At 37.1% G+C, this 25,598-nt stretch overlaps 2 protein-coding genes across 5 annotated transcripts; one reads left to right on the top strand and one right to left on the bottom strand.

Annotated features, from left to right (window-relative positions):
* Positions 1–832: 832 nt before the first annotated feature.
* prpf18 (PRP18 pre-mRNA processing factor 18 homolog (yeast)) lies at positions 833–11,300 on the bottom strand. Of its 2 annotated transcripts, XM_007233833.4 has the most exons (11): positions 11,112–11,300; positions 9,898–9,975; positions 8,625–8,651; positions 6,342–6,443; positions 5,014–5,127; positions 4,775–4,921; positions 3,994–4,062; positions 2,864–3,004; positions 2,699–2,770; positions 1,135–1,290; positions 833–1,035 (listed from the first exon to the last, which is right to left on the bottom strand). In XM_007233833.4, the coding sequence occupies exons 1-11, from the start codon at positions 11,175–11,177 to the stop codon at positions 955–957; spliced, it is 1,053 nt and encodes a 350-aa protein (XP_007233895.1). In that variant the 5' UTR covers positions 11,178–11,300; the 3' UTR covers positions 833–954. The 2 variants fall into 2 exon arrangements, with proteins under 2 accessions (XP_007233895.1, XP_007233896.1); XM_007233834.4 differs by lacking the exon at positions 8,625–8,651 and having other exon boundaries at positions 11,112–11,299.
* Positions 11,301–13,002: 1,702 nt separating this feature from the next.
* On the top strand, positions 13,003–24,178 carry bend7 (BEN domain containing 7). Of its 3 annotated transcripts, XM_022679558.2 has the most exons (10): positions 13,003–13,380; positions 14,843–14,917; positions 15,085–15,360; positions 16,866–16,997; positions 19,717–19,958; positions 20,695–20,920; positions 21,995–22,108; positions 22,224–22,280; positions 23,215–23,268; positions 23,386–24,178. In XM_022679558.2, exons 1-10 carry the CDS (start codon positions 13,317–13,319, stop codon positions 23,433–23,435), a joined length of 1,290 nt encoding a protein of 429 aa, XP_022535279.1. In that variant the 5' UTR covers positions 13,003–13,316; the 3' UTR covers positions 23,436–24,178. The 3 variants fall into 3 exon arrangements, with proteins under 3 accessions (XP_022535279.1, XP_049339611.1, XP_007233898.1); XM_049483654.1 differs by lacking the exon at positions 15,085–15,360; XM_007233836.4 differs by lacking the exon at positions 23,215–23,268.
* Positions 24,179–25,598: the final 1,420 nt, after the last annotated feature.

Here is a 25,598-nt window from a genome sequence, read left to right as displayed (position 1 = left end):
AATATATTACTCTACCACCTCAGTCCACATACTTCTTTCAGTTTCAGTATCTCTCGGCTTGCCCAGAAAGGCATGTGTAACTGTACATGCACACAGCAAGCAATACAAGTGACACAGCGACAAGTTCCAAGTGGTCCAGCGGGCTAAGAATCACTGTCATTATTATCAGGAGATCGCTGGTTCAAATCCTGCAAATGTAGCTTGTCATCAGCTGCCTGAGAGAGCACAATTAGCCTTGCTCTCTCTGGGTGGGTAGATGGCACACTCTTCCCACATCATTTCAAATGGTGATGTCGAACAACACAAGGCGTCTGTGAGCTCATGTATTAAAACCAAATTACTGCGTTTTCCTCCATGTGCGCTGTGATGCTATTAGACAATGATGCTTCAGCAGCAGTTCAAAAAGAGGTGGTGGCTGATTTCACATGTGTTGGAAGAGACATGTGTTGAGGGAGGTCCTAATAAGAGGGTTGGGTAATTGGTCGTGTAAATTAGGGAGAAAATGGGATAAAAAATTGATTTAAATTATAAAAAAAAAAAAAAAAAAAGTGACACAGCGCCCCTAAATCATTTACAGTGATGGTTAAACAATACACAGCTGCATGTGAAATGTGCAAATTTATACACAAGCAATAACATACAGATCTACATGATTCAGCCTGGTGAACTGGTAGACAGGCCTGCCAGCTACTCATCGCCAAACAATTATATCGCTTAAGGTGTACACACAGGGTAAAGCAGTGGAGGAAAATTCCTGACTGTAGGGGAAGCCCACTCTCTCTTGCTTGCTTTTTCAGACTACTAGACATTTCAAACTCACACCAGCATACAGTTTCATTTAAAAACATTTATTCAAGTGACAAAATGATATTTACATCAGATTATTTATTTACAAAAGAAAGAAGAACTTGGCATTAGTGCAGAAGTGTATGTGTTTGTGTGTTGGGTTGACAGTTAGAGGGCGTTGTATTCCACACATTTTGAAGGATCTGTGGGGAAATGCTTTTGACAGATAGTCATTAACCTCTTCAGACCCTGGAGAAGACAAGAAAGAGAAGGAGATGGATGAAGCAATGCTATCAGCACGACAGCTCTTACACAACAAACACAGACAGTATGTTTACAAGCACTAACCTGGATGTACTTTCTCTGGGTTTCGTCGTTAAGAACGTGAGCAACGTGTTTGGAGAAGATCTTCTCACGACCTGTACGAGCGTGAATACCCACCATGGTCACACCGATGGGCCATGGGGCGTTTCCTATCGCCATCTGCAGGTATGCATCATTTGCCTATCCACAGAAACAAAAAAGAATAAAAATAAAATTATACTGAATATAACTAAATCACAAAATTAATCTAAACACATTAGTAAAACTCCTCAGTTTAGTCTGAAGTACAGATTAATTTTTGGCTGAAACCAAAACTAAAAATTAAACATTTGGTCAAAGTTTTTGTTATATTTTATTAATTGAATAAATTAAACAGCCTAAATGCATTTTCTTGCTTTTCAAAGAAAAAGCAATTACCAAACTACAATTTAAATTACATAAATATACAATATAACATACATTTAAATACATTTAAGTTTGTGGTTGTAAGGTGGCAAAATGTGAAAAAGATCAAGAGGTATGAAAACTTTTGCAAGCCACTGAATTTATTAAACATTTTACATTCTTAATATCCCAGCAACCACATCAACAAAGCACAATACAATTACCTCAGCAGTGCAGTTCTAGGCACACATTTAGCTAGGTACCTACCTCAGCAGTGCAATTTTAGTTACGAATTTAGCTCAGCAGTGCTATTTTAGTAAAAAAAAAAAAAAAAACTTTTTATTATTCTAAACATAGATTTACATAAATAATGAAAATCTAATCGTAAAATCACTTATGCAGTGCAAGCTGTCTACCTAAGAAGTGTCATTCTAGTCATAAATATACCTCAATAGTGCTGGTCTAAATAATACATTTATTTACCTTAGTAATGCCATTCTAAATCATGACATTTCTTCAGCTGTGCTGTTCTAGTTACTCATTTATCTAACCAGCTTCCTCAGCAGTGCTGTTTTCATCATAAATTTACTTCAGCAGTGCAATTTTCATAGATTTTTGTGGCTATCCTGCCAGTGATGCTTGAAAGAAAGTCCTAACTTTACAGGAAACTCGCCAATATGGCTTAAAAAAAAAAGAAGTCTTTGTTCGGCATAAATTATTTAGTGTTTTCAATTGTTTTCTGTTGCATGCCTACTCTAAACGCATCTCTATTCATCTGGAAGCAGGTAAAACTGAAAAACAGTACATGCATTACTCCACTGCACCAGTCTGCCTATAGGAAAGTGTTTAATTTGTTTAATTCCCGTCATACACCTGTCAACAGGTCATTAAAATTACAACATTAAAAGAACTCTGTATGTATGGACCTTGTTTAACAGACTGTCACTGTTAATCCAGACCTTCAATCAGCATGCCTGTGAAGAACATATATACTTTAGTGTGTGTAAAGCTGTGTGTTCTGACATTTATCCAAACAATCTACACCATGTACGCTATAGAATGGTAGTGATGTGGTTTCTTGTGTATTTTCTCTTTCAGCACAGAGCCGGTTAACTCCCATGCCTGGAATAAATCCGTCATCTCACTCATTTTATGGGAACTTTCATTAAAAGCTGAGATTAATCCTAAACATTGCTACACTCACCTTCACATATTCTCTCTCCAGCATGAACTTGATGATGTCTGTGATGGATTCCTTAATGTCTGCAGACAAGGTCTAAATAAATAAACAAACAACAGAGTCCGTTTTAATATCACTGAACTACATCTCCCACAATCCCACTGGATGGAGCTTAGTGAAAATGTGTACCTTCTTGCGTAGTTTTCTGAAGAGAGGCTCGAGGTAAGATTCGGTCTGTTTCTGTGTGGCACTGGCCAGCTTTCCCTGTACACTGCGCTTCACATGGTCTTCTCTTCCATTCAGGTCTTTAGCCCACACACCCAGCAAGAACTGCACACAGAAACATGCACACAAGAGATAAAATCGTAAAAATAATATATAAGGCAATATTCACACAGCAGGATGCCCAAATACAGTACTTTCACCAAATCAAATTTTTGGGATTATTTAAACTTTTTCCTCATCTTTTTTTGTTACCAATATCAGACGCAAAACAGAAATGCTTCACATGATGTTTGGGATTCATCTCTGCCAGCTTTACAGGAGCTAAAAAATAGTTTTTTAGTAATAAGATGGGCACATTACTGAAAATTTGTGGTGTCAAAGAATGGATGAATGGAACAAAAAATGCATGATAAACCGAATAGAGGAAAACCTTTTTTACTTTATTGAAACATCTTCATTGTAATTTCTGAATTAGAGAGAAACAGAGGGAAACGAAAAGAGAGAGAAAGAGACATTGAGCATAGGGGGAGAGAGAGAGAGAAAAAGAGACGGAGGGAGAGAGAGAGAGACAGAAGAGAAAAAAATTTGTTTCTGCATCTGCAGCTGGGCTTATTGCTAAAAAAAGTGGTGTCAATTGATTCAAAAATGTAATCAAAGAGACGGGGGGGAAGAGAGAGAGAGAGAGAGAGAGAGAGAGAGGCGGAGAGAGAGAAACAAACAAAGCTCTCTTTCTGGGTCTGAGCTGGAAGTCTGAACCAAGACGGCTCTGGAGCATTAGAACTGATATTTTTCGGGTCTGTTACCTGTTATGAGGTTGTTATCCCAACACTGAAATCTTACTCACTGCTGTCATCCATTTCCCTCATTCTTACAGCCTTTGTTTTCCTTATCCTTGATGTAAAAAATTCTTTTGATTTGACTGTTTGGACTAAATTTCAATATATAGTTTGATACATCTGTGTCCTGTATGAGAAAAAGATCAGTTTTGGGACACTTTTACCTGCTAAACAAACATACCCTAACAGACACTCATCTCAGTCTAGAACAGATATGTATATGCTGATTTAATTAAGTACTCATGGAGTATACCATACCCGCAGCACTTTGTTTATGACGTCCATGTCTCCTACATCATCTCCAGTGCCCAGAGACGCCCCCAGAGCCTGCAAGTGTTAAAGAGGCTAGTTATATTAGTCTTCTCAAAACATCACATATGAAAAGAAAATATAATTCTAAATACATAGCAAATTAATTATACAACAAAACCAGATGCATAAAAAGCACAAAGGTCTAAAACAGGGTACCTGCAGAAAGGTGAAATTACACTTAACATTTCAAGACGATTTTATACCACTTACAGACAGAATTACATTAAGCAAAACCCACAACACCAGTATTAATCCTGTTTCATCCTTTGCCTACATTACAGCCTTAATTAGCTATAAGTAAATAATCAAGTAATGAACATAACTGAAATTAGCACCTCTCAAAGCCATAAATAATGCCCTTGTTTGCCATTAGTTCAGCCTGATGTTAAATCAGTAATCTAACTTATCGTATAAAGTTTGAAAGTTGCAAAAAACAGTGCACAAAACAAATCAGTATTACTATCTGTGGCATTTTTTTATTTTTTGGGACATGTATTTAAGAAAACAAACTAAGCCTTTTTCTTGGATAAAATTTTTTTTTTTCCTGCAGATACCCTTTAAAACTTGTTCAGATTCACAAGTAAAGTGCAGTTTCCTAACATACATGAGCTGCATGAGGCAACACTGAGTTTAACAGTTATACCACAGCACCATCTACCGGTTTACAGCTGCTATTACACCATCCTCCAGCTAACTTTACTGTACCATACTGTCTTTACAGATTTACCTCCAACTCCTCGATGGTGGTATTTTCTTCATGCACTTTCAGATCATGCTGTGTGTCAGGATCTCCAGGCTCCTGTCCTCCAACAATCTCATTTAGGTACTGCTGATCGATTTTATCCATGGCAGCCTTCAGATCGTTCCTCAAGCCCTGTGCACACAGTCAGTCAGACAATCAGTCAAGAATCATTTAATTTCAGAACTAACAAATGCATGAACTAAGGAGTTTAAAATTAATCTTACCTTGTTCACTTCTGGTGCAAGAATCTCAATCTTTCGGAGTCTCTGAAATGCATCATAATCAGACTCTCCAAACAGACGGATGGGCTCCCCGCGCTCCCTCAGACGCCGAATCACCTGCAAAAGCCCAAAGTGAATGGAGCTCAATAATAAGGATCAACAAATCATTCATCCAAAGAGGAGCAGCTAAGCAACAGTTTATGAGAGCTATAATATGAAGAAAAAACATAAATCATTTTTATGGTAGACATAGCACGTTTTCTGGAAAGAAAATAATAAACTGCAGTATTTATTTTTTCTGCAAAAAATACTGCAACATAAAAAATACAGAATCTGTCACCAGATTCAATCAAAAGTCAATAAGTAAATGTAAAAGTAAAATAAATGATACTGGGCAGATATATTTAATAGAATCAGATTAGATCATGTAAAATTAGAAAATTGTATCAAGCAAGTTGTAACATAAATGTATGATTAAATATTCCTCACGTGTCACTGCACATCTTGCAACACTTTGTGATGCTGAAACAATGCATTGTGCAGCCATAATGAATATACGGTCACTGTCCAATTAAAAACATGTATCTCCAAAACAGCAAAATAAAAAAAAAACTTCCTAACTTTCAATGAAAGTCAATGTAAAACTAGCTTATTCCAGGTCATTTTGGAGAATTTCTATTGGTTAAGAATTTTTTACAGAGAATAGGGACCTTTTTTTGTTTTTAATTGGACAGCAACAATATATATTGAACTATATAATCTACATTAGGTAATTGCGGTATTGTCTTTTAGAAAGCCAGATATGTACTAAAGGCATTAACAATGCATTGTAATATCATAGTGCAAAAATATGACAAATAAAACAATTCTACTAGAATGTAGAAGATACTGTAAACTCACATGTTTTCACACTAATTACTATATTATTGTGATAATATCGATTTCATAGGTCTCAAAATAGAACCATGTGGGATTCCACAAGACAGTTACTAAATAATTCATTATAGTTACTACATTAGGATTAATAGCTGAACAATAAATATGGGGTTAGATGGGTTCAAGCAGGGGTCTCCAATCCTGAAAGATCCAACTGTAAAGCTACTTTCCTGAAGGTTTCCACTCCAACCCAAATCTAGAACACCCCAAACCATCAAGCAAAGACCACTTCAGGCAGTAATTAGCTGAATCAGGTGTGTAAGAAAGTAGATCTGTAGGACCACCCATTTAAAGCTACTTCTGCAGATGCTATAATTATTTTTCAGGCCAGTTAATCCAAAACGACAACAGATAAACAAAAGAATTAGAGGCCAATGACTGGCTGGGTTTCGTACCTCCTGTCGAGACAGGGTCATTGGTAACTTCTCCTCTGTGAGCTCCAACTCCAACACAGGATTGGATGAAGTAGATGGGGCGGCCTCCTCCTTCTTGTCCACCTTTGGATGAAGAACAGTAAGAGGTTAAAGTAATGTGTTCATCACTACAGTAACTTCTCTTCATGCAGCTTTCGCAGTGCAGTTTATATAATTAAAGCCTCACACTGTTGGACATCTTGGAAAACACAGCAGCAGCTGTTAGTCCAACTGGCTGAAAAACAGCTCTGGTAAAATATGCTGGCTGGTTAGCCTTTTGAATAATCATGCACACTGAGATAATAAAAAGCCTCCTTTTATAGTATGACAGTATGAACTGCGCTTTTGAACCTTTTTTTGAACCTTTTCACAATGCTGAGACTCAACAAATAAACATGTTTTAACAAAGCAGTAGCATATTAGCAGTTATATGCATTATCCTGTATGCCACACTGTGATGATGTGGCTGGAACAGGCTGCTAATGGCCTTGCTAGCACTGCTGGATTACAAATGTTGGACATATCATGCATGTCTTCAGCACGTGCACTGCTTACCTGCTTACCTGGAACCTACAACAAATTTAAATAAAGCATACTACACAAACCAGACAGAAGTGTTCTCTTATTCAACCATAAAAAGAAGCACTGTTCAAACACACTGAGCAGTTTATTAGGAAGAGCTAAATGAAGTTATCTTAATCAGCTTTGCAATTTTCAGCACAAAATTCTATAGAGTTACTCAGGATGAAAAACACCACCACTGATTGTGCAATTTTGCAGATGGATTGTTCATGGGAGAAGGTCAAGACTATGTGGGAACAGATGCTTAAATACACCTATAATAATACATCTATAATAATCACAATTTTAGCAATTTTACCCGATTTTCACACAGTTCGGGTTGTTACAAACAGCAGAGATGCTGTAACGATTCAGGACGCGGTCACACATTACAGACACCTGCTTTCATGCTAAAATACTTTGTATTATGCTCTTTAACAAAGACAGACATATGGTATGGCGTATTAATATTTTGTGTATGTATGTACTACAAAGTATTTCAGCATGAAAGCACGTATTTGTAATGTGTGACAGCGTCCTGAATCATTACTACATCTCTGCTCTTTGTAACAAGAAAAACAGGTAAAAAAATTGGTAGAGTTGTGATTATTATAAGTGTATTAATCACCTTCCTCAGTACTAATAAATATACTGGGGCGCATGGTTGACTCCTCCAATATGGTGGCCTGCTGCAAGATATATATATATATATATATATATATGGTTGGAACTGCCAAAAAAGCTACAAGGTTACTCTACAAGAGTACAAAGGCTACTCTGAAACTCTACAATAACCACAATACACAATTGTGAAGAACAGAAACGCAACTCAAAATTCTTACCACATCCAATGTTGAGGTGAATATGCTTTAAGACCACATTTCTGTCAGCCAAGAACAGAAAGCTGGGGCGGCAGTGGGAAAAGCTCAAATTGAACAGTTGACGCTGGAGAAGCATAGTCTGGTCTGTTTAATCTCATTATTCATCTCAATACACAAATTGTAGTGTCAGAATTTGGCATCAACAGTCTGAACTACGGATGTATCCTGTTTTGTGTATATCTTGAATGCCAAAAACTATTTAAGTATTATTGCTGACCATGTGCATCCCTTCATGGCCACAGTTTACCTCTTCGTCTTTTAATGGCTTCATGATACACCATGTCATAAAGCATAAGTTTTTCCAAACAGGTTTATGAACATGACAATGGGTTCAGTGTTCCTTAGTGAAGTGGGCTGCCCAGAAGATTGGAATCCAAAAGAACCCCTTTGAAATGTAGCAGAAAATTGTAAATTGACTGCATTAAAATGCTTCTGAACAATCTGCTGGAATTGCATAATGTGAGTCAGGTCAACATGGGTCAGGATTTTAAACAAATATTGTCAAACCCTTGTGAAACCCATGTCATAATGAACTGAGGCCGATCTGAGAGCAAAAGAAGGCTCTAACCAGTACACCCATCTCTAATAAAGTGCTCAGTAAGTACAGATGTGCTTATTCCAGATTACTACAGATACAGACATATGCAGTAAAACATATATCCATGTGAAGGTGCTGCACTGAAAGCAAGGCTATTTAACAGAAGAAAACGTGAACGAAATGAAACAAAGCCTACACTTTTCTCATGCTCAATTCAAAAAAGGACAGAGTGGAGGCATGCATTCTGTCGCATACAGAAGCAGCTGTTGCCTCTCTGCACCCTACCTGAGTCACAGGCTGTTCATGAGCAACCTGCACACTCACACACAGAGGACACAGAGAAAGTGGGAAAAAGAAGATGAGCTCAGACACACAGGAGACACTGAAGATTCTCATGTAGAGAAAGAGGATTAGAAGAGAAAGGGCTTTACATGCTGAAGAACAGAAGCAGAGCTAAGAAGGAGGAATTAGAGGTAAAGCATTGAGTATGGTAAATAAACATTGTCTAGTCCAGCAATTCCCAACCCTGATTCTGGACGACCCCCTGCCCTGCGTATTTTAATGTTTTCTGTTCATGTCAGTTTCTCCTACTCCAGGAGCAGAGTTGGGGACCACTGGTCTAGTCTTTTCCATCTGGGTGATAACAGGGTTAAATCATTTAGATGGATCTATGAGCGATGCCATGCAAAAACCTTATATAAAGAAGTACACTGTGTGGACAAAAGTACTGGAACACATGCACAAAATAAACCTACAGTAACTGGGTGAGCGATATGGCCCTAAAAACAATATTTCAGTGGAATTTAATAAAAAATAAAAGAAAGAAAAAAAAAACTGAAACATTTTATTAATTTAAAAAATGTTCTACTGCAAAACATCAAAATTATACTGTTAGTATAGTGTAGTGTAGTATAGTGTAACACTTTAAACATACCGTAGAACTTACCATGAGTCTGATTTTGTGTGAAATAATAATATAACAAAATAATGTAACATACGAACAATGTAATGTACCACAATACTAAAGTGCTGAATATTTATTAATGCACATAAACTGCAAAAAAAAAAGAGTCATACAAAAAGCATTAACGCTTCACAGTATATAGAATACTTTTAGGACATAATACTACTATTATCAAAATCTAACTATTTATCTATGGGGTTTGTTAATTAATTATTTTTACAAATGTCTGTAAATGACAACTGCATGTCTAGGTATATCAAGGTACTTGCTTTTATACCCCTGAATTCAATAATTAAAAGTGTGTCCCAATAATGTTGTACTCTTGTCCATAAAGTGTATGTTTTTAATTCAAATATATGAGTGTAAATCATCGATAATCCAGTAAAAACCTTCATATCAAAAACTTCTACATAAACATTGTTTTACAATGGCATCACACAAAAACCCACCTGAAGCACCTATAGTTTTAAGAATGTAAGTCAGAGTATCTGACCAAAGTCAGAACCAGAAATAGACATCACCTCTAGTAAATGATTATTAGCTGTTATTTGTGAGAATTTAGTAAGAGATCAGTAATGCTGAGTGTTCACTAACCTTGTAGCCACATCTTTTGTAGTATTCTTCTTCCTCCTTTCGGGCTAGATCAGCACGCTTAAAGTACTTCTTTGAGCTCTAAAAAAGTAGAAGGGTAAAGTGTTATTATGACATGTTTGGGTTAGTGATAGACACAACAAAATAAACACTCAATAAATATCAGATCATTTAATATTAAAATGACTTCTGGGCATTTAAAATGGATTAAATCTGTCAACTGTTTCTATCATTTCTATCAGTTATCAAACCAACCTTGTCTAACCGTCTCTAAAAGGGCCAAAGACAGATATTAAACAAACAACCATTCTAACCAGATTTAACTAGGCCAAACCCTAACTGGATCTAATCGGGACAAACCAAGTTATCAAATCATCAAATTAGTCGACTCTCATTAGTTGCAGCCTTAATCCATAAAAACAGCTGTACATGATACAACTGTCTGAGCTCATAATCCTCCTCTCTATTACACTTGTTAATATAGTTTTAATATATTTAGTAATATGTTTAATGTAAATAAATCTAAATCCTTGCTTAACGTCCATTCTTGATTAATTTTAAACAATATAAACATTAGCTGGACTTTTTAAAGTAGCTCCTAAGGTGACCTCGTGTTGAACATAAATGTTTAATTAGATCTCGTTCTTTGGCTTTTACATCAGCTGGAAAACAACAAAATCGCCGGGTGCGTTCCAATCCGCGTTGTGTATCCACTACATAGTAGGCTACACGTATCTAGTGCATTCTAGAAAAATCGTAGGTCTAGTATGAGTTAAATCTAATCATATGTACTAGATACTGATAGCATACCAAATGCGTACTGGGACACATCATTTTATATGCGTTTTCTGAACAACTGAGTAGAACTAACGGGCTGTGAGTGGGTTTAGAACTCTAACCCTAGTGCAGTAGCTACCAAGTGTAGTTGAATCTAGTGAACAACGTAGTGTGCAGCATGCTAACGCTAGCTAGCTAATGTGCTAAATAGCAACTGGTAGCCTCTTAGTCCAGACTTTCTCGCACTCGCAGGAGTAACAATGTGAGTGTTCAGCGCTGATAGCTAACATTAATTTAAAAAGGAACCAATCAGCTAGCTAGCCAGGTTAGCTAGCTGGACAACACGCCACAGACAGATGCAGCTCAGATTGGAGCACAGCCGCCGTATGGAAAACTCCAGCGCTACCACCGTGAATAAAGAGCTTGTTTTCATCACTCACATCAACCAGCTGTTTCTCCTCCATCAGCTTCCTCTTCCTCGCGATCTCGGCTTTTAGGATATCCATGTTTATGAGCGCAGAGTAGCGGGTTTTCGCTAAACACGCTGATTTTGAATCCTACAGCTCCCAGACTGTTGTGGAAGTTGTATCCGGTGAGTTCCTGCCTGTGTTGGGGGCCGCAGAACGCGGTGGCGCTCTCTGGCGACTCCCACTGGAATTACAGACACAACCCTGCTACACGTTTTTATCATTAACACATTTTCTTTATCTGATGTACAGTTCCAGACAAAAGTTAATACACACTTAAAATACAGTTGTATTTTATTACAGCACACATTACCAATTTACAGTCAAAGGTTAGGTCTAAAATTAGCTATTTTCAGATCTGAATTATTTCCAGTAATGGAAAAAATGTAAGAATGCTGTTTTTGTCCGTTATGCACTAAAATAAATAATATTAGTAATATTCTACTATTAAATCTATATAGCAAATAAATTCTATTAACTAAAATATTTAATACTTTTTTATTTCTATTGAGCTTTTCATTTCATAAACCATCCCTGAACAGTAAACATACAATACAAAAGTTGGCATATGCTTCTTTATTTCAATTTTAAAAAGCATAGAGAGTGGAAAGCTCTTTTTAATTTTACATTTATGAATATAAAAAATAGCTAACATCCACATTAGAAGGCTTTAGTTTTCTCTTTTGAATATCTTTTGCAAACATAAATGAAAAACATTTTTGAAAAGTGATTCCAATCGATTTTCAAAAAGATTAAATATTTTTTAAAAGTGATTTGAATCGTTTGAAAAAAAAATATTTTCGAAAGATGGTTGCAATCAGTTCACATTTAAGCGCTGGTTTATGCTTGGCAGTGATTATATGCAACTGTGATTATTTGTATTTTTTTATATATATATTTCCATTTATCTTTGAAAAAAGTGACATTTGTGTGAAATCAGTGTTTATATTCTAGATGACAAAAGGATAGCAGATCTCCTGTTTTTATCACATATTAATATTTATTAGTTATAAGTCTTGGGTTCGATGTAAGGTGGTTGGATGTCTCTTTTATCAAAAAGAAAGCAGGATGGTGACGGATTACCAACAGATATTTAAACAAATAAACAAACCATATTTTTCTTTTTACTGTTGCAGTACTAGGATTTTAAATCCTAAAACATTTTAAAACTATTAAAATCTATTAACCATTTAGTTTATTATGTCAAATAGAAAGCTTATATTTATATAATTATGTTGTCCTAAATTTAAAAAGTAGCTGGAGTTTTAAAACCATTCACAGAGATACCATTATTGATTGGAGAAAGCGCAGTGCAGCGCCCTCTTTTGGTTCTGTGTGTAACTACATGCGGTTGGGTAATACATCACATGTGGTACAAACTAAGTTAAAACTGCCTGACTGGTGGTCACTTGTGGGCTGTTTTAGTAGCCTACAACAGTCGACCCAGGTATGTTGCAAGAAGATACCCCAGCTGGAGATATCAGTCTTATATGTTTCATATACTAAATGCTTCCCTGGACACACTGTGTAATTATTTATTTAAAAGACCATGATCATTATAGCTTTACAGTCTTTTTTCTATTGCCTATACAATGCATCCCATTAATCACACCAACACTGACCTGTTTAAAAAGGATAATGGAAGTGGAATTTGAATTGTGAGATGGATTAATTTGTTAGATAATCGATATCCATGTGAGGTCGAAAATGGATCAAACTTAAGAGAAAACTTAGTTTTTTTGTGTAAAAGTGGTACTTGTCCAGCAGAGTGGATCTGGACATTACTATTTGAGCCCCACAAAATATTAGCTACCATCAGGTGGCGCAAAGGACTAGATGTGACGATTTTTTTAAAGAATTAACTGATTTATTTATTTACATCACAAACGAGCGGCCCTGAATGGACGCCAGCGCGGAGAGCGCGATGCCCCGAGCTCAGACGCGCCTCTGACGGGCTTTGGGGAGCTGTGGCCGGGCAGGGAGGCGGTAGACGGGAGCTGTGGCCGCTCTGATGAGTTTTTACTGATTAAGCAGACGGACCACGGTCGGTCCCTGCAGGGCTGCTGCTGCTGCCACCGCCGCCGCCACCGCCACTGCCGCCGCCGCCACTGCTGCTGCTGATGAACAGGGCGACTCCGGTACCGCCGCGCGCGCACGGTCCGCTCTGTCTCCGGTACAATGGAGTTTGGGGAGAGGAGACGGAGCAGAAAATCTCCGAGCTTTAAACTGGTCAGCGAGCAAGGTAAGGAGGTTTAATGAGCGCAGCAGGGGCGCAGACAGCCAGCCAGCAACAAGCAGACAATAGGAGAGGGAGGGAGGGGGGGGGGGGGGGGGGGCATGAGAGAGAGAGAGTGAGAGAGAGAGCTGCACATTAACTGCATGACCACTAGCATGAAAAAAAAAACACGTCTGTGCTGAAGTGATGCTGATGCTGCTGAAGTGATGCTGATGCTGTTGCTATTGGAGATGCGCGCGCGCTTCCAAGCTTCCGTCTCCCGGGTGGTACCGGCATGTCTGACCGGTTCACCAGGAGAGATTATGATGTGACTCTCCGGACTGAGCCGTTTTAATCTCGCCGTTTTTCTTTCTCTCTCCCGGCTGCTTACAGGTGCGCACGAGACACCGAGTCGTTCTTCTGATTCGGTTCTTTTTTCTCTGAATTCCCCGAACCGATTCGAACTGAATCAACGTTTTATTGCATGTCAGAAATGAAAGGTCTGCAGAAGCATCTTATAGCAAGGAATAATACTTAAACTTATTCCGCTCCATGTATTATAGGTCATAAACTGAATAAAAAAGTGCAATTCAATATTTCTTGTTCATCTGGCATAAAAATTACATTAAGGAGAACAATTTTAAGTTTAGTTTTTTTTTTACAGAGTGCTGGTATAGGTAAAATGACAGAACCCTAAACGGTCTAAAGTAGAAAAACGAATATTTACAGACATAGTCTGATAGACTGTTCTCTATATTTCTTAAACGATTCCCTCAGTTTAGAAAGGATGATTTAGTTTAACCAAGGAAACAAGTTATTAAACAATTGATTAAACTTAGTAAATCAAGGAAATGCTTTAAGAAATCTAAATAATATTTTTATGTTTTGATACAGTATCAGTCAAACATTTGGAGTTTGGACACACTTTCTCATTCAAAGTTTGTCTTTACTTATTTATTTTCTACATTGTAGCTTAATGTTAGAGACATAAAAACAATAAGGGACACTATGGAATTATGTTGTAAAATCAAAAAAGTGTTTGGCCAACTGAGATAGGAGATTTGAGATGAGTTGGAGCTTCACAGCAGGAAAAGCAGCAGCTATTGTTTAGCACCCCCAGAAAATCCTTCAAGACACTGAGAAAACTATTCCAGGTGACTCTCCCTCATGAAGACACTGAGATTAAAATACTAAAAGTGTGCAGATCTTTTCTCTGTTCTTCTCAATTGGATGAGAACAAAAACTTCAAATCTACGGGTGAATCAATGATTCGTTGAAACATTTGCTCCATTGAAAGATTCAGTTCGAAAGAATTGGTTCAGTAAAATGAATCAAACGTTCAAGAATCTGTGTAATGAAGTTATGAAGCTTTTATGGAGATGTTCAAGCACAGTTTCATCCTTTTAGCATTTAGAGTTTCCTGAACCTGTGTATAGTGAACTAAACTTATGTTTAACATAGTAAATTAATAAAGAAACATTTCCCACAGACTATGGGCCTGGATTTGACAGCCCTGACCATGATGACACAGACAGTGAACCACTGGACATATCAGAGAATGAAGGTACTGTTCCCGATATTGCTTTTTATTTATAACTACATGCTGTTTTTACGTATATAGGGTAATTATACAGCATTTAGAACTAAACTAAACGTACACTTACACATTGTACACATTGTTTGTGTTGTAATATTATTTTACCACCTTTGTGTTAACTATTTCTCTTCCAGCCTGGCTAGGTGACGAGGGTACGGAAATTAAAAAGCAGATCACAGGTATGATGCGGCTGTTGAGTGACAAGTCTGGGCGAGGGTACCAGCGAGTAGAAAGAGAGGGGGAGGCTGTCAAAGAGGAACCCCAGGAGGAGGCTCTGAGCTGGACTTTACCTCAGAACCAAGCCCCTGAGGAACCCCAGCACTGCTGGAGCTCAGCTCCACCCATGTCCCACAGTCAGTACGACACTCGTTCCAAAACCCAGAAGATACTCAACAACTCCAAAAGCAGAGGTGAATCAGAATCACTCTGTTTCACCAGTAATGAGTAATATTACAGGCGTGGGTTACAGTTCTGACACGGAATGAGTCACAACATCTAAACATCTAAAATCTAAACATAAAAAATGTGTTGCACAAGTTTTAATCATGGGAAGTTTTCTAAAATCAACATAGGGTCCAAATTGTACATATAGGATCAAAAGATTTATAAAAAATGTATCTGAAAATTAATATGTTTACTTAAGTAATTAGTTAAGTAGACATTATTTTACAGAATGGTATTTAAATCACTATATAGACCAAATACCGCTAACAGGAATGTCTAAGACATTTGCAGAATCAGAAATCCCATTTTGGTCAGTTGGCATCTCCCAACCCGGTACATAACAGTGTGTTCATGTCCACATCTCTAGTAAACCAAGAACAAGAACGTACTGTGCTGTTATCACCAAGCTAGACACACTGAGATACAATTTACTTCTTGGGTTTGTTCAACAGAGTCTTCAGATTGAGAGATGCATACAAACAGCAGAGCATGGTGCAAAATGTGGCACCTTTGAAAATTAGATTTTAAAGCTCTTTCTCTGAGCAATATGTTTTTATTAGTTTTGTAAAACAAATACTAATAACTAATCAGCAATTCGTAAAAGCAATTTTTTTCAAGCATGGCTGCAAACTTTATTATAACTTTATTGGGCCCCTAGTGGTCCAGTAGAGTAAGGTGCTCATTCTACAATCTGAGGATTGCTGATTCGGGACCTAGATCGCTTGCCATAAGCTGCCAGAGCCTGAAAGAATACAACTGGCCTGTCCAGCACAGGCATCTTTTGGCTGTGGTACCTGGGGAGCTGCGCTTTCCTCTGAGTATGTTGGCTGGTTAGTGATGCTGCATCAGCAGCAGTTTGGAAAGAGCCAATAACAGACTTTTGCACGTCTCAACCTTCGGGTTTTAAGGGCATTAAGAGTTCAGTGTGACATTTGGAGTTAAAACAGGCAGGGATTGGCAAATCAGCCTTCCAAATTAGGGTACAATTGGAAATAAATAAAAAAGTGTTAAGTCCATTACTGGGCCAGAAAATGAGCAACATGCAAGAGAAGTATTTACACAGTAGTTCAGACCTTTCATAGAGGGGAATTTGAAGAATTAAAACTATCATTTTTATTTTTAAGATTTGAAGAAAAGAGATGCATTTAACTTCACACAGGATGCTAGCCGGAGGAGACAGAACCATGCCAGAATGTAACTACAGAAGAGAAAGAAAAATAGAGAGAGAGATAAAGAGAGGGAGATGGTATGCCTGGTACTGCAGCTGCTGAGCTCAAAGCATTGTCTAATCTGTCTAGATGCCGGACAGCCTCAGAAGACAAAACATAAACACACAATCTCTGTCTTCTCTGTTCACACACACACAAAGAAATGAGGAACTCATTGTCTGAAGTCCATAGAGAGAATATGACAGTAACCTCATAAGAGAGAGTGTGTGTGTTGATGATGCTTTATCCGTCTCCTGTTTCAGATTTGGCTCGGCCTCCTGTTCCTGCAGCTACTCCAACTGAATCCAGCTGCTGCATGTGTAACTGCAAGAGCACTCTGCAGGCCATCCTGCTGGAGTTACGCACAATGAGAAAACTGATGCAGACTCAAAGAGGTATTACATGGCACCCTTAAATACATACACATACACACACATAGAAATACTGTGGCATGCAAAGTTTGGTTACCGTGAATTTTACGTCTACAAGGACTTTCCCCACTAGCACCAGATTACCTCAATATTTTTTTCTTGAACGGCAAGATTGTGTTCTTAAACAGCTGCCATGTTGAACATTAAAGAACTACCAGTAATATTTCAACCAGTAAACCACAATGAACAAAGGTATGTTTGGTGAAAATATGATGCAGCTCTAACTGTTAAGCACAGAAGTGGATGATCATGGTTTGACTTGGTGTTGCAGCCAATGACAAAGGGAGCATTTTACTGGTAGAGAAAAGAATAGGTTCAGTTATATACAGTTGTGGTCAAAAGTTTACATACACTTGTAAAAAAACATAATGTTATGGCTGTCTTGAGTTTTCAATAAGTTCTACAACTCTTATTTTTCTGTGATAGAGTGATCGGAGCACATACATGTTTGTCACAAAAAACAGTCATAAAATTTGGTTCTTTCATAAATTTATTATGGGTCTGCTGAAAATGTCACCAAATCTGCTGGGTCAAAAATATACATACAGCAACAAAATTTGTCAATTTTGGTGATGTAGCGAGTTGTGTCAATCAAATTAGCTTCATGTCATGGCCTCTTCACTTCTTGTAAGTGATTCTGATTGACTACAGCTGTTGACTTCTCATGAGCCCATTTAAATAGGGCTCATTTGACCCAGTGATTAGACTCAGCTACAAAAGCTACAATGGGAAAGTCAAAGGAACTCAGTGTGGATCTGAAAAAGCGAATTATTGACTTGAACAAGTCAGGGAAGTCACTTGGAGCCATTTCAAAGCAGCTACAGGTCCCAAGAGCAACTGTGCAGACAATTATACGCAAGTATAAAGTGCATGGAACAGTTGTGTCACTGCCACGATCAGGAAGAAAACGCAAGCTATCACATGCTGCCGAGAGGAGATTGGTCAGGATGGTCAAGAGTCAACCAAGAATCACCAAGAAGCAGGTCTGCAAGGATTTGGAAGCTGATGGAACACAGGTGTCAGTCTCCACAGTCAAGCGTGTTTTACATCGCCATGGACTGAGAGGCTGCCGTGCAAGAAAGAAGCCCTTGCTCCAGAAAAGGCACCTTAAGACTCGGCTGAAGTTTGCTGCTGATCACATGGACAAAGATAAAACCTTCTGGAGGAAAGTTCTCTGGTCAGACGAAACAAAAATTGAGCTGTTTGGCCACAACACCCAGCAATATGTTTGGAGGAGAAAAGGTGAGGCCTTTAATCCCAGGAACACCATGCCTACTGTCAAGCATGGTGGTGGTAGTATTATGCTCTGGGGATGTTTTGCTGCCAGTGGAACTGGTTCTTTGCAGAAAGTAAATGGGATAATGAAGAAGGAGGATTACCTCCAAATTCTGCAGGAAAACTTAAAACCATCAGCCCGAAGGTTGGGTCTTGGGCGCAGTTGGGTGTTCCAACAAGACAATGACCCAAAACACACATCAAAAGTGGTAAAGGAATGGCTAAACCAGGCTAGAATTAAGGTTTTAGAATGGCCTTCCCAAAGTCCTGACTTAAACCCCATTGAGAACATGTGGACAGTGCTAAAGAAACGGGTTCATGCAAGAAAACCATCACATTTAGCTGAACTGCACCAATTCTGTCAAGAAGAGTGGTCAAACATTCGACCTGAAGCTTGCCAGGAGCTTGTGGATGGCTACCAAAAGCGCCTAGTTGCCGTGAAAATGGCCAAGGGACATGTAACCAAATACTAATGTTGCTGTATGTATATTTTTGACCCAGCAGATTTGGTGACATTTTCAGCAGACCCATAATAAATTTTTGAAAGAACCAAATTTTATGACTGTTTTTTGTGACAAACATGTATGTGTTCCGATCACTCTATCACAGAAAAATAAGAGTTGTAGAACTTATTGAAAACTCAAGACAGCCATAACATTATGTTTTTTTACAAGTGTATGTAAACTTTTGACCACAACTGTACCTACAGTTTCTAAAATCAAACATGACATGATTTGAAAAAAGAGGGTGTTATTAAGTAATGACCACACAGGGTGCCCAAGTATTTGCTTTGTGTGCTTTTCCTTGTTGTAGATTAGACAGATGTATAGATGCAGTATAAAATTGAGTACAGGCACAGCACAACTATAAACTGTAGATGGTATTGTCAACTATAGATAAAAATACCTTACTTCTTGCAATAAAGAATGGATAAAGTACAAAGTATAAACATAATATTCCCTATATGTAATACAATGAATGCTACAATATATGCAATATCCTATCTACAAATAAACATATATCCCTGTAGATAAATATAACATGTAAATATAAAAATATGCATAAGAATTTAACAAATAAAAAGATTTTAATGCATAGATCACATACTGCCCTTTTACCCAGATATTTGCAGTTTGCAGGGATGTACTAAAACACGCAAACAAACTTGTTAAACATGTTAAACTAAATAATTAAAAAATAATCCATTAAAAATCTATGATTTGGAGAATCGGGCATTCAGGCATTGCTGCAGGGAAATCATCAGGGATAAAGGTAATAATAGTTGCATTACTATTGCTAATTCATCGTTTTTCTCTATAAAATCATATCTTGATGTTTTGAGTGTTGTGTCCGAATCTTTGGCCTGCGTTGTGTGAATGACTGAATCTGTGTGTTATCTGACCTTCAGGGGCCCAGGAGAAACAATGTGTTAGAAAGAGGAGGGCAGTGCACAGAGTGACAGCTTTAATTCCACCTACAAAGCCTGCCACGCCCCCTTACTCTCCCTGTGTGACTGAATCTCTAGAGGAGGTTTGTCAGAAAGGAAGAGCACAGAGTGAGAGGGCAGTGCCTTCCCCTCCGACCACACCCTTCACCAACCCCACACCAACAGCTCTCTACAGCCTGAACAGAGCACAGAACTGCACTGAGGTATAGACCTGTGTATGGTTTTATTAGTTATACATGCATTGTTTTTACACTACTGGCCATAGAAGCAAACATGTTAATAATATTATGTTATTGACATTTAAATACTCAGTTATTATGAAAGCTATGTCTTTGTGCCCCCCTTAATAAGAATTTTAGGATTCACACACTATTATCTAGTTATTATCTAATTTTATATGGTACCGCATTAACCGCATAGACCTAATACTGTCGGGTGCTCACCTAATCCTAGCTAGTGTTCTCCTAATACTCCTAATACTAATGTATACTATTATGTGAGTACCATATAGTATTTGGTACTACCTCAATACTATATGGTGCTCACATAATACTATCTGGTGCTTACCTGATACTGTCTGGTACTCACATCACAATATCCAGTGCTAATCTAACATTATCTGGTACTACCTTAATGCTATCTAATGTTCTCCGAATACTTTATGGTGGTCACATAATACTATCTGGTGCTCACGTAATACCAACTGGTGCTCAAGTAATACTGTCTGGTATTTTGAGGCATGTGGTAATAATACTTCTATGGACTTGAATGTATCTGAATGTGAGAATCAGGTAAATGTGATTAGAGTGGCAGTTGTATTGGGATGTATGTATATGAGTGTAAGTGCTTTGGGTTATGGTGTGTATGCTGCTTATGTAAAGAACATTAGATTGAGTATCAATAATGTTTATTAATATCTCAGCCGTCTGTCTCTCTCAGCCGGAGGTGCAGTTGGCGGAGGATTATGAAGTGTTCATCCCTAAGGCACAGTTGGACTCCATCCTGCTGAACTACACTCGCTCAGGCAGTCTGCTCTTCAGGAAGCTGGTGTGTGCCTTCTTCGATGATGCTACGCTAGCTAACTCACTGCCCAATGGAAAGAGGAAGAGGGGTCTGAATGACCATAGAAAAGGACTAGACCAAAACATAGTGGGAGCCATCAAAGGTGAGTGGACAGCAATAAACCAAGCTAAGAGTTTGTTGTAATGGTATAAATTCTGAAAATATACAGTACCACAAACCGTATAAACATTTTTAAATAAAATAAAGAATTTTCCACTCATGGAAACATAATTTAGAATTTTACAAATTGGTATGTTCTATAAGCCTTACATCAGTGAATGAAGACCCAAATATAACCTGTTTTAGGATTCTTGCAAACCATGAAGGCCATGAAGCTTCTGTTTACAAACCACCTAATTACATGTTTTGGACAATGGACAATTATATTAGAAAGTTGTAATTTAAGCAGTATAATATTTTACCGTAAAATAGCAGCATCATAATTGTATTAGCTGCACTATGTATCTTTGGTGATTCTGCATTGGGCCTCTCACCAGTACTGTGTAACACTGCTTAACTCAAGTCATGTTTGCGTAAAATTTGCATAAAAAGTACTTACCAGCCTGTGCCAGTATACAATAAAACACCTACAGTTTTGGAAAAAAATAATAGACCACTTCAGTTTCTGAATCAGTTTCTCTGATTTAGCTATTTATAGGTATATATTTGAGTAAAATGAACATTGTTGTTTTATTCTATAAACTACAGACATTTCTCCCAAATTACAAATAAAAATATTGTCATTAAGAGCATTTATTTGCAGAAAATGAAAAAAATGGCTGAAATAACAAAAAAGATGCAGAGCTTTCAGACCTCAAATAATGCAAAGAAAACAAGTTCATATTCATAACGTTTTAAGAGTTCAGAAATCAATATTTGTTGAAATAACCCTGGTTTTCATTAATCTTGGCATGTTCTCCTCCACCAGTCTTACACACTGCTTTTTGGATAGCTTTATGCCACTCCTGGTGCAAAAAATTCAAGCAGTTCAGCTTAGTTTGATGGCTTGTGGTCATTCGTCTTTCTCTTGATTATATTCCAATTTTCAATTTGGTCATTTTTGGTCATTTTTAAGTGGTCTCTTTTTTTTCCAGAGCTGTATAACCCTAATCTTGAGAAAGTTTTATTTTATTTAATGGTTTTACACATTTTTATGACTGTTTGTGTCTGAGTGCAGTGTTCACAGAAAAGTACTGCACTGCTAACAGAATTGAGAAGCTTCCTGGTCCACGAGACTGGGTCCAGATCCTTCAAGACCAGATCAAACTGGCTCGCCGGCGCTTAAAAAGAGGTTGGTGTATACCCTTTTTTGTTTACAGACCACATACTGTACTACAAAGCTATGTGATTGGTGATCGTTTATTACATAATCGCGTGTGTGGTTGTGTGTGTATATGGTTGTACAGCAGAGACAAATACAGACTGTGACGAGACCCTCAACAGGACACCTACAGATAAAACAGGTATAGAAGCACATTACTTGTCCATCCTCGTAATTTGTCAATATAAACACTAAGATGGTTAGGACAGTATGAAAATGGTGCATTTGTATAATAATAATAAATTAGAATGAAAATAATTGAAATGACAAAGACTTAAATATTATTTAAAAATGAAGAATTTAAATGTAGACAAATGCACTACATGTCCAAATGGTAATTATGAATATCGCAGAGGCAGACCCGCAGATCTTTAAATGTTTTTCTGGGGTTTTTGTGACCTCCTGGATGAGTTGTCCATGCCCTTTTGGAATAGTTTTGGTTGGCCAGCCACTTCTGGGAAGGTTTACCAGTGTTCCATGTCTTCTCCATTTGTGAATACTAGCTCTCACTGTGGTCATCCAGATACCCAAAGCCTTAGAAATGACATTGTAACATTTTCCAGACTGATAGATGTCAATTCATTTTTTCATCTGTTTTTGAATGTCTTTAGATCGTGGAATGACTGCTTTATGTTGTCAGACAGGTTCTATTTAAGTATTTTTTTAATTCTACAGGTAATTAAATTAATAATCACATTTTTTTGGGGGGGGGAGCAAACACTTTTTTACAAAGAGCTAGATTGGTTTAAATAGTTTTTTCTCAGACTTTTTAATATCATTTCAAAGTGCTTTTTATATTACTCAACTTATATTTGTCTGATATCAAAGTTTGTTTAATAACCAGAACAATGTAAGTATGACATAAATGCAAAAATAAAATAATTCTGGAAGGAGGAAAAGCCTTTTTACGCCACTGTATATACAGAGAGCGGGTGGAGATAGAGTTTTGTGTTGATACTAAAGGGAGTATTTCAGAGAAACAGTGCCATCTAGCTATTACAGTTTCTTATATTTTATTCCTAGTGCATGTTCATGTATTTATCTCTTTATATCCTATATAATCTCTTTTATGCCAGGTGAATCACAACTCACTGCTGAGAATGGGCTGAAGTCTCAGATGAGTTTAAATGGTAATGAACATCTAATGTATATATATATATATATATATATATATTTTGTATCCATATATCCAGTGTAAGAGCAATGTTGTGTTAACATACAGTATATTTCCCTCTTTTCTATAATAGGTGCAGATTATGCACTAGGAGGGCATCAATCTGCAAACAAACATGCTTAAAAGTCTCCCCTCCATTTGCTTCAGAAGAAGTCCTGAATCAGTCTGGACGGCAGCGTGAATCAGTCTAAAGTCTGAGGTATTTTTGATTGTCTTCATGAAAGGGCTGGACAATTCAGATGGTAGAAACTGGTGATAAGGACTAAATGAGCTTGCTCATCTCACAACAGAAACCTCCCTAACTCTGTGACTGCTCTAAATACACTGTTAAAAACTGTTTTTCTGTTTTGTTTCAGATGCTTCCTGTTATGTATGGTGGTTTAAAATGTGTGTGAATGACTTGGATTGTTGTTGTTTTATAGTTAAATATATGAAGTAATGTGTGTGTGTACTTCCTTAACCTCTTCCAAGTGCTTCATGAGACAAAGTGAAGCTCTGATGTTGAGAAAATATGATTGTGTGCCTTTAACTCATTCTGCCATACCTCTCCAAAAGCACTGTATATTGTAAAATGTATATATAGTGCCATTTTCCACATCAGCAGTACCTAATGTTATTCTCCTCGCATAGTAATCAATGTACCAGTACTGTGACCATATAAGCTGATTATGATATGTGCTAAATCTCTCCCAGTATAAGAGGATATGTATGTGTAATGTGCACAACTGAGTGAATTAAGTCCCTCGTCTCAGTCACATGGATTTTTACCTCACTGGCTTTTAATGCTTGACTGATTATTGTACTGTATGCACAGATTGTCTATGTCGATTGTTTAAAACCTGTAAGAAAGGAAAAAAGAGCCTAAACTGTTTGAAGTGTGTCTTATTATTGTATATAAAATGCAGTGCTTTATTTGGTCTTAGTGGTCATTTAAAACATTACCATAATATGTACTGGAGTAATCAGAAATATATATATATATATATATATATATATATATATATATATATATATATATATATATATATATATATATATATATATATATTTTTTTTTTTTTTTTTTTTTTTTATGTAAACATTTTAATATATTTCAAAATCTGCACATTTTGCTGTTTATTTATTAAAAAAACTTTTTAAATTATTTTAAATTATGTACCTGTATAAAACATCTGACAATAGACAATAATCCTTATTGTGAAATACCTTAACACACATGCAGGAACATTTTCATATACATATACTATATTATTGTTCCAAGGGCACTTATAACAGAACACAAATACATGGTATTTAGGGTTTCTGCTTAAAAACTAAAAACAAAATCAGCTGACAAAACTCGTCTGTTCTTATTAATTTGCAAATCCACTTAGTCCACAAAATATGAAATCATAATAATGGTTTGTTGGCATCTACTTCACATTGACTGTCTTTTTTAATAATTAGAACATATACATTGTGTGTTGGTTACCCAGACAGGGATTATGCCTAATCCAAGGCTAGTATTAGTCTCTGTTTGGAAAACTGTCCCCGTGTAGTATATGGAACCAAATTGATACTATACAGATACAGAAGAAAAGAAAAAATCTAAGTGAATACACAATTTACAAAAACACATTAAATAAAGTATTTAATACATCCCTGGTTTTTACAGCTTTTTAGACAATGCAGTGATGATTAATGCATTAGTTGGCAACCACAATAAATGTGTGAAGTGTAGAATTAGTCGATTCACATTTGTGAATATGACTTTTGCTTAAACAATAATAAAATTAACAATTGAATATTTAGATGGGTTCAGATGTGTAGGTTCAGTTTTGAGTTCAGATGTACAGGTTCAGTGTTTTGTTTTTCAGTGTTTGGTTCAGATGTACAGATTTAATGTTGGGTTCAGATGTACAGGTTCAGTGTTTTGTTTTTCAGTGTTGAGTTCAAATACGCAGAAAGTGTTTTATTTATCAGTGTTTGTTTCATATGTACAGATTCAGTGCTGGATTTAAATTCACAGAGACAGTGTTTCATTTTTCAGTATTTGGTTAAGATGTACAGGTTCAGCGTTTGGTACAGTGTTGGGTTCATATGTACAGGTACAGTGTTTGGTTAAGATGAACAGGATCAGTGTTTGGTACAGTGTTTGGTTCAGATGTACCAGTACAATGTTTGGTACAGTGTTTGGTTCAGGTGTACCGGTACAATGTTTGGTACAGTGTTTGGTTCAGGTGTACAGGTACAGAGTTTGGTTCAGATGTACAAGTTCGGCGTTTGGTTCAGATGAACAGGATCAGTG

This window comes from Astyanax mexicanus, chromosome 9 (assembly GCF_023375975.1).
Source record: "Astyanax mexicanus isolate ESR-SI-001 chromosome 9, AstMex3_surface, whole genome shotgun sequence".
Classification (NCBI taxonomy): Eukaryota; Metazoa; Chordata; class Actinopteri; order Characiformes; family Acestrorhamphidae; genus Astyanax; species Astyanax mexicanus.
This window is presented reverse-complemented; position numbering and strand designations above follow the sequence as displayed.

Excerpts from the sequence above, each read along its gene's own strand:
- bend7 (XM_022679558.2), top strand. The coding sequence starts at position 13,317 with ATGGAGTTTGGGGAGAGGAGACGGAGCAGAAAATCTCCGAGCTTTAAA. Across the intron at positions 15,361-16,865 it reads CAACAACTCCAAAAGCAGAG|ATTTGGCTCGGCCTCCTGTT; the intron begins GTGAATCAGAAT and ends CTCCTGTTTCAG. Across the intron at positions 22,281-23,214 it reads GACACCTACAGATAAAACAG|GTGAATCACAACTCACTGCT; the intron begins GTATAGAAGCAC and ends CTTTTATGCCAG.
- prpf18 (XM_007233833.4), bottom strand. The coding sequence starts at position 11,177 with ATGGATATCCTAAAAGCCGAGATCGCGAGGAAGAGGAAGCTGATGGAG. Across the intron at positions 4,922-5,013 it reads TTGCACCAGAAGTGAACAAG|GGCTTGAGGAACGATCTGAA; the intron begins GTAAGATTAATT and ends CTGTGTGCACAG. Across the intron at positions 4,063-4,774 it reads CCACCATCGAGGAGTTGGAG|GCTCTGGGGGCGTCTCTGGG; the intron begins GTAAATCTGTAA and ends TAACACTTGCAG.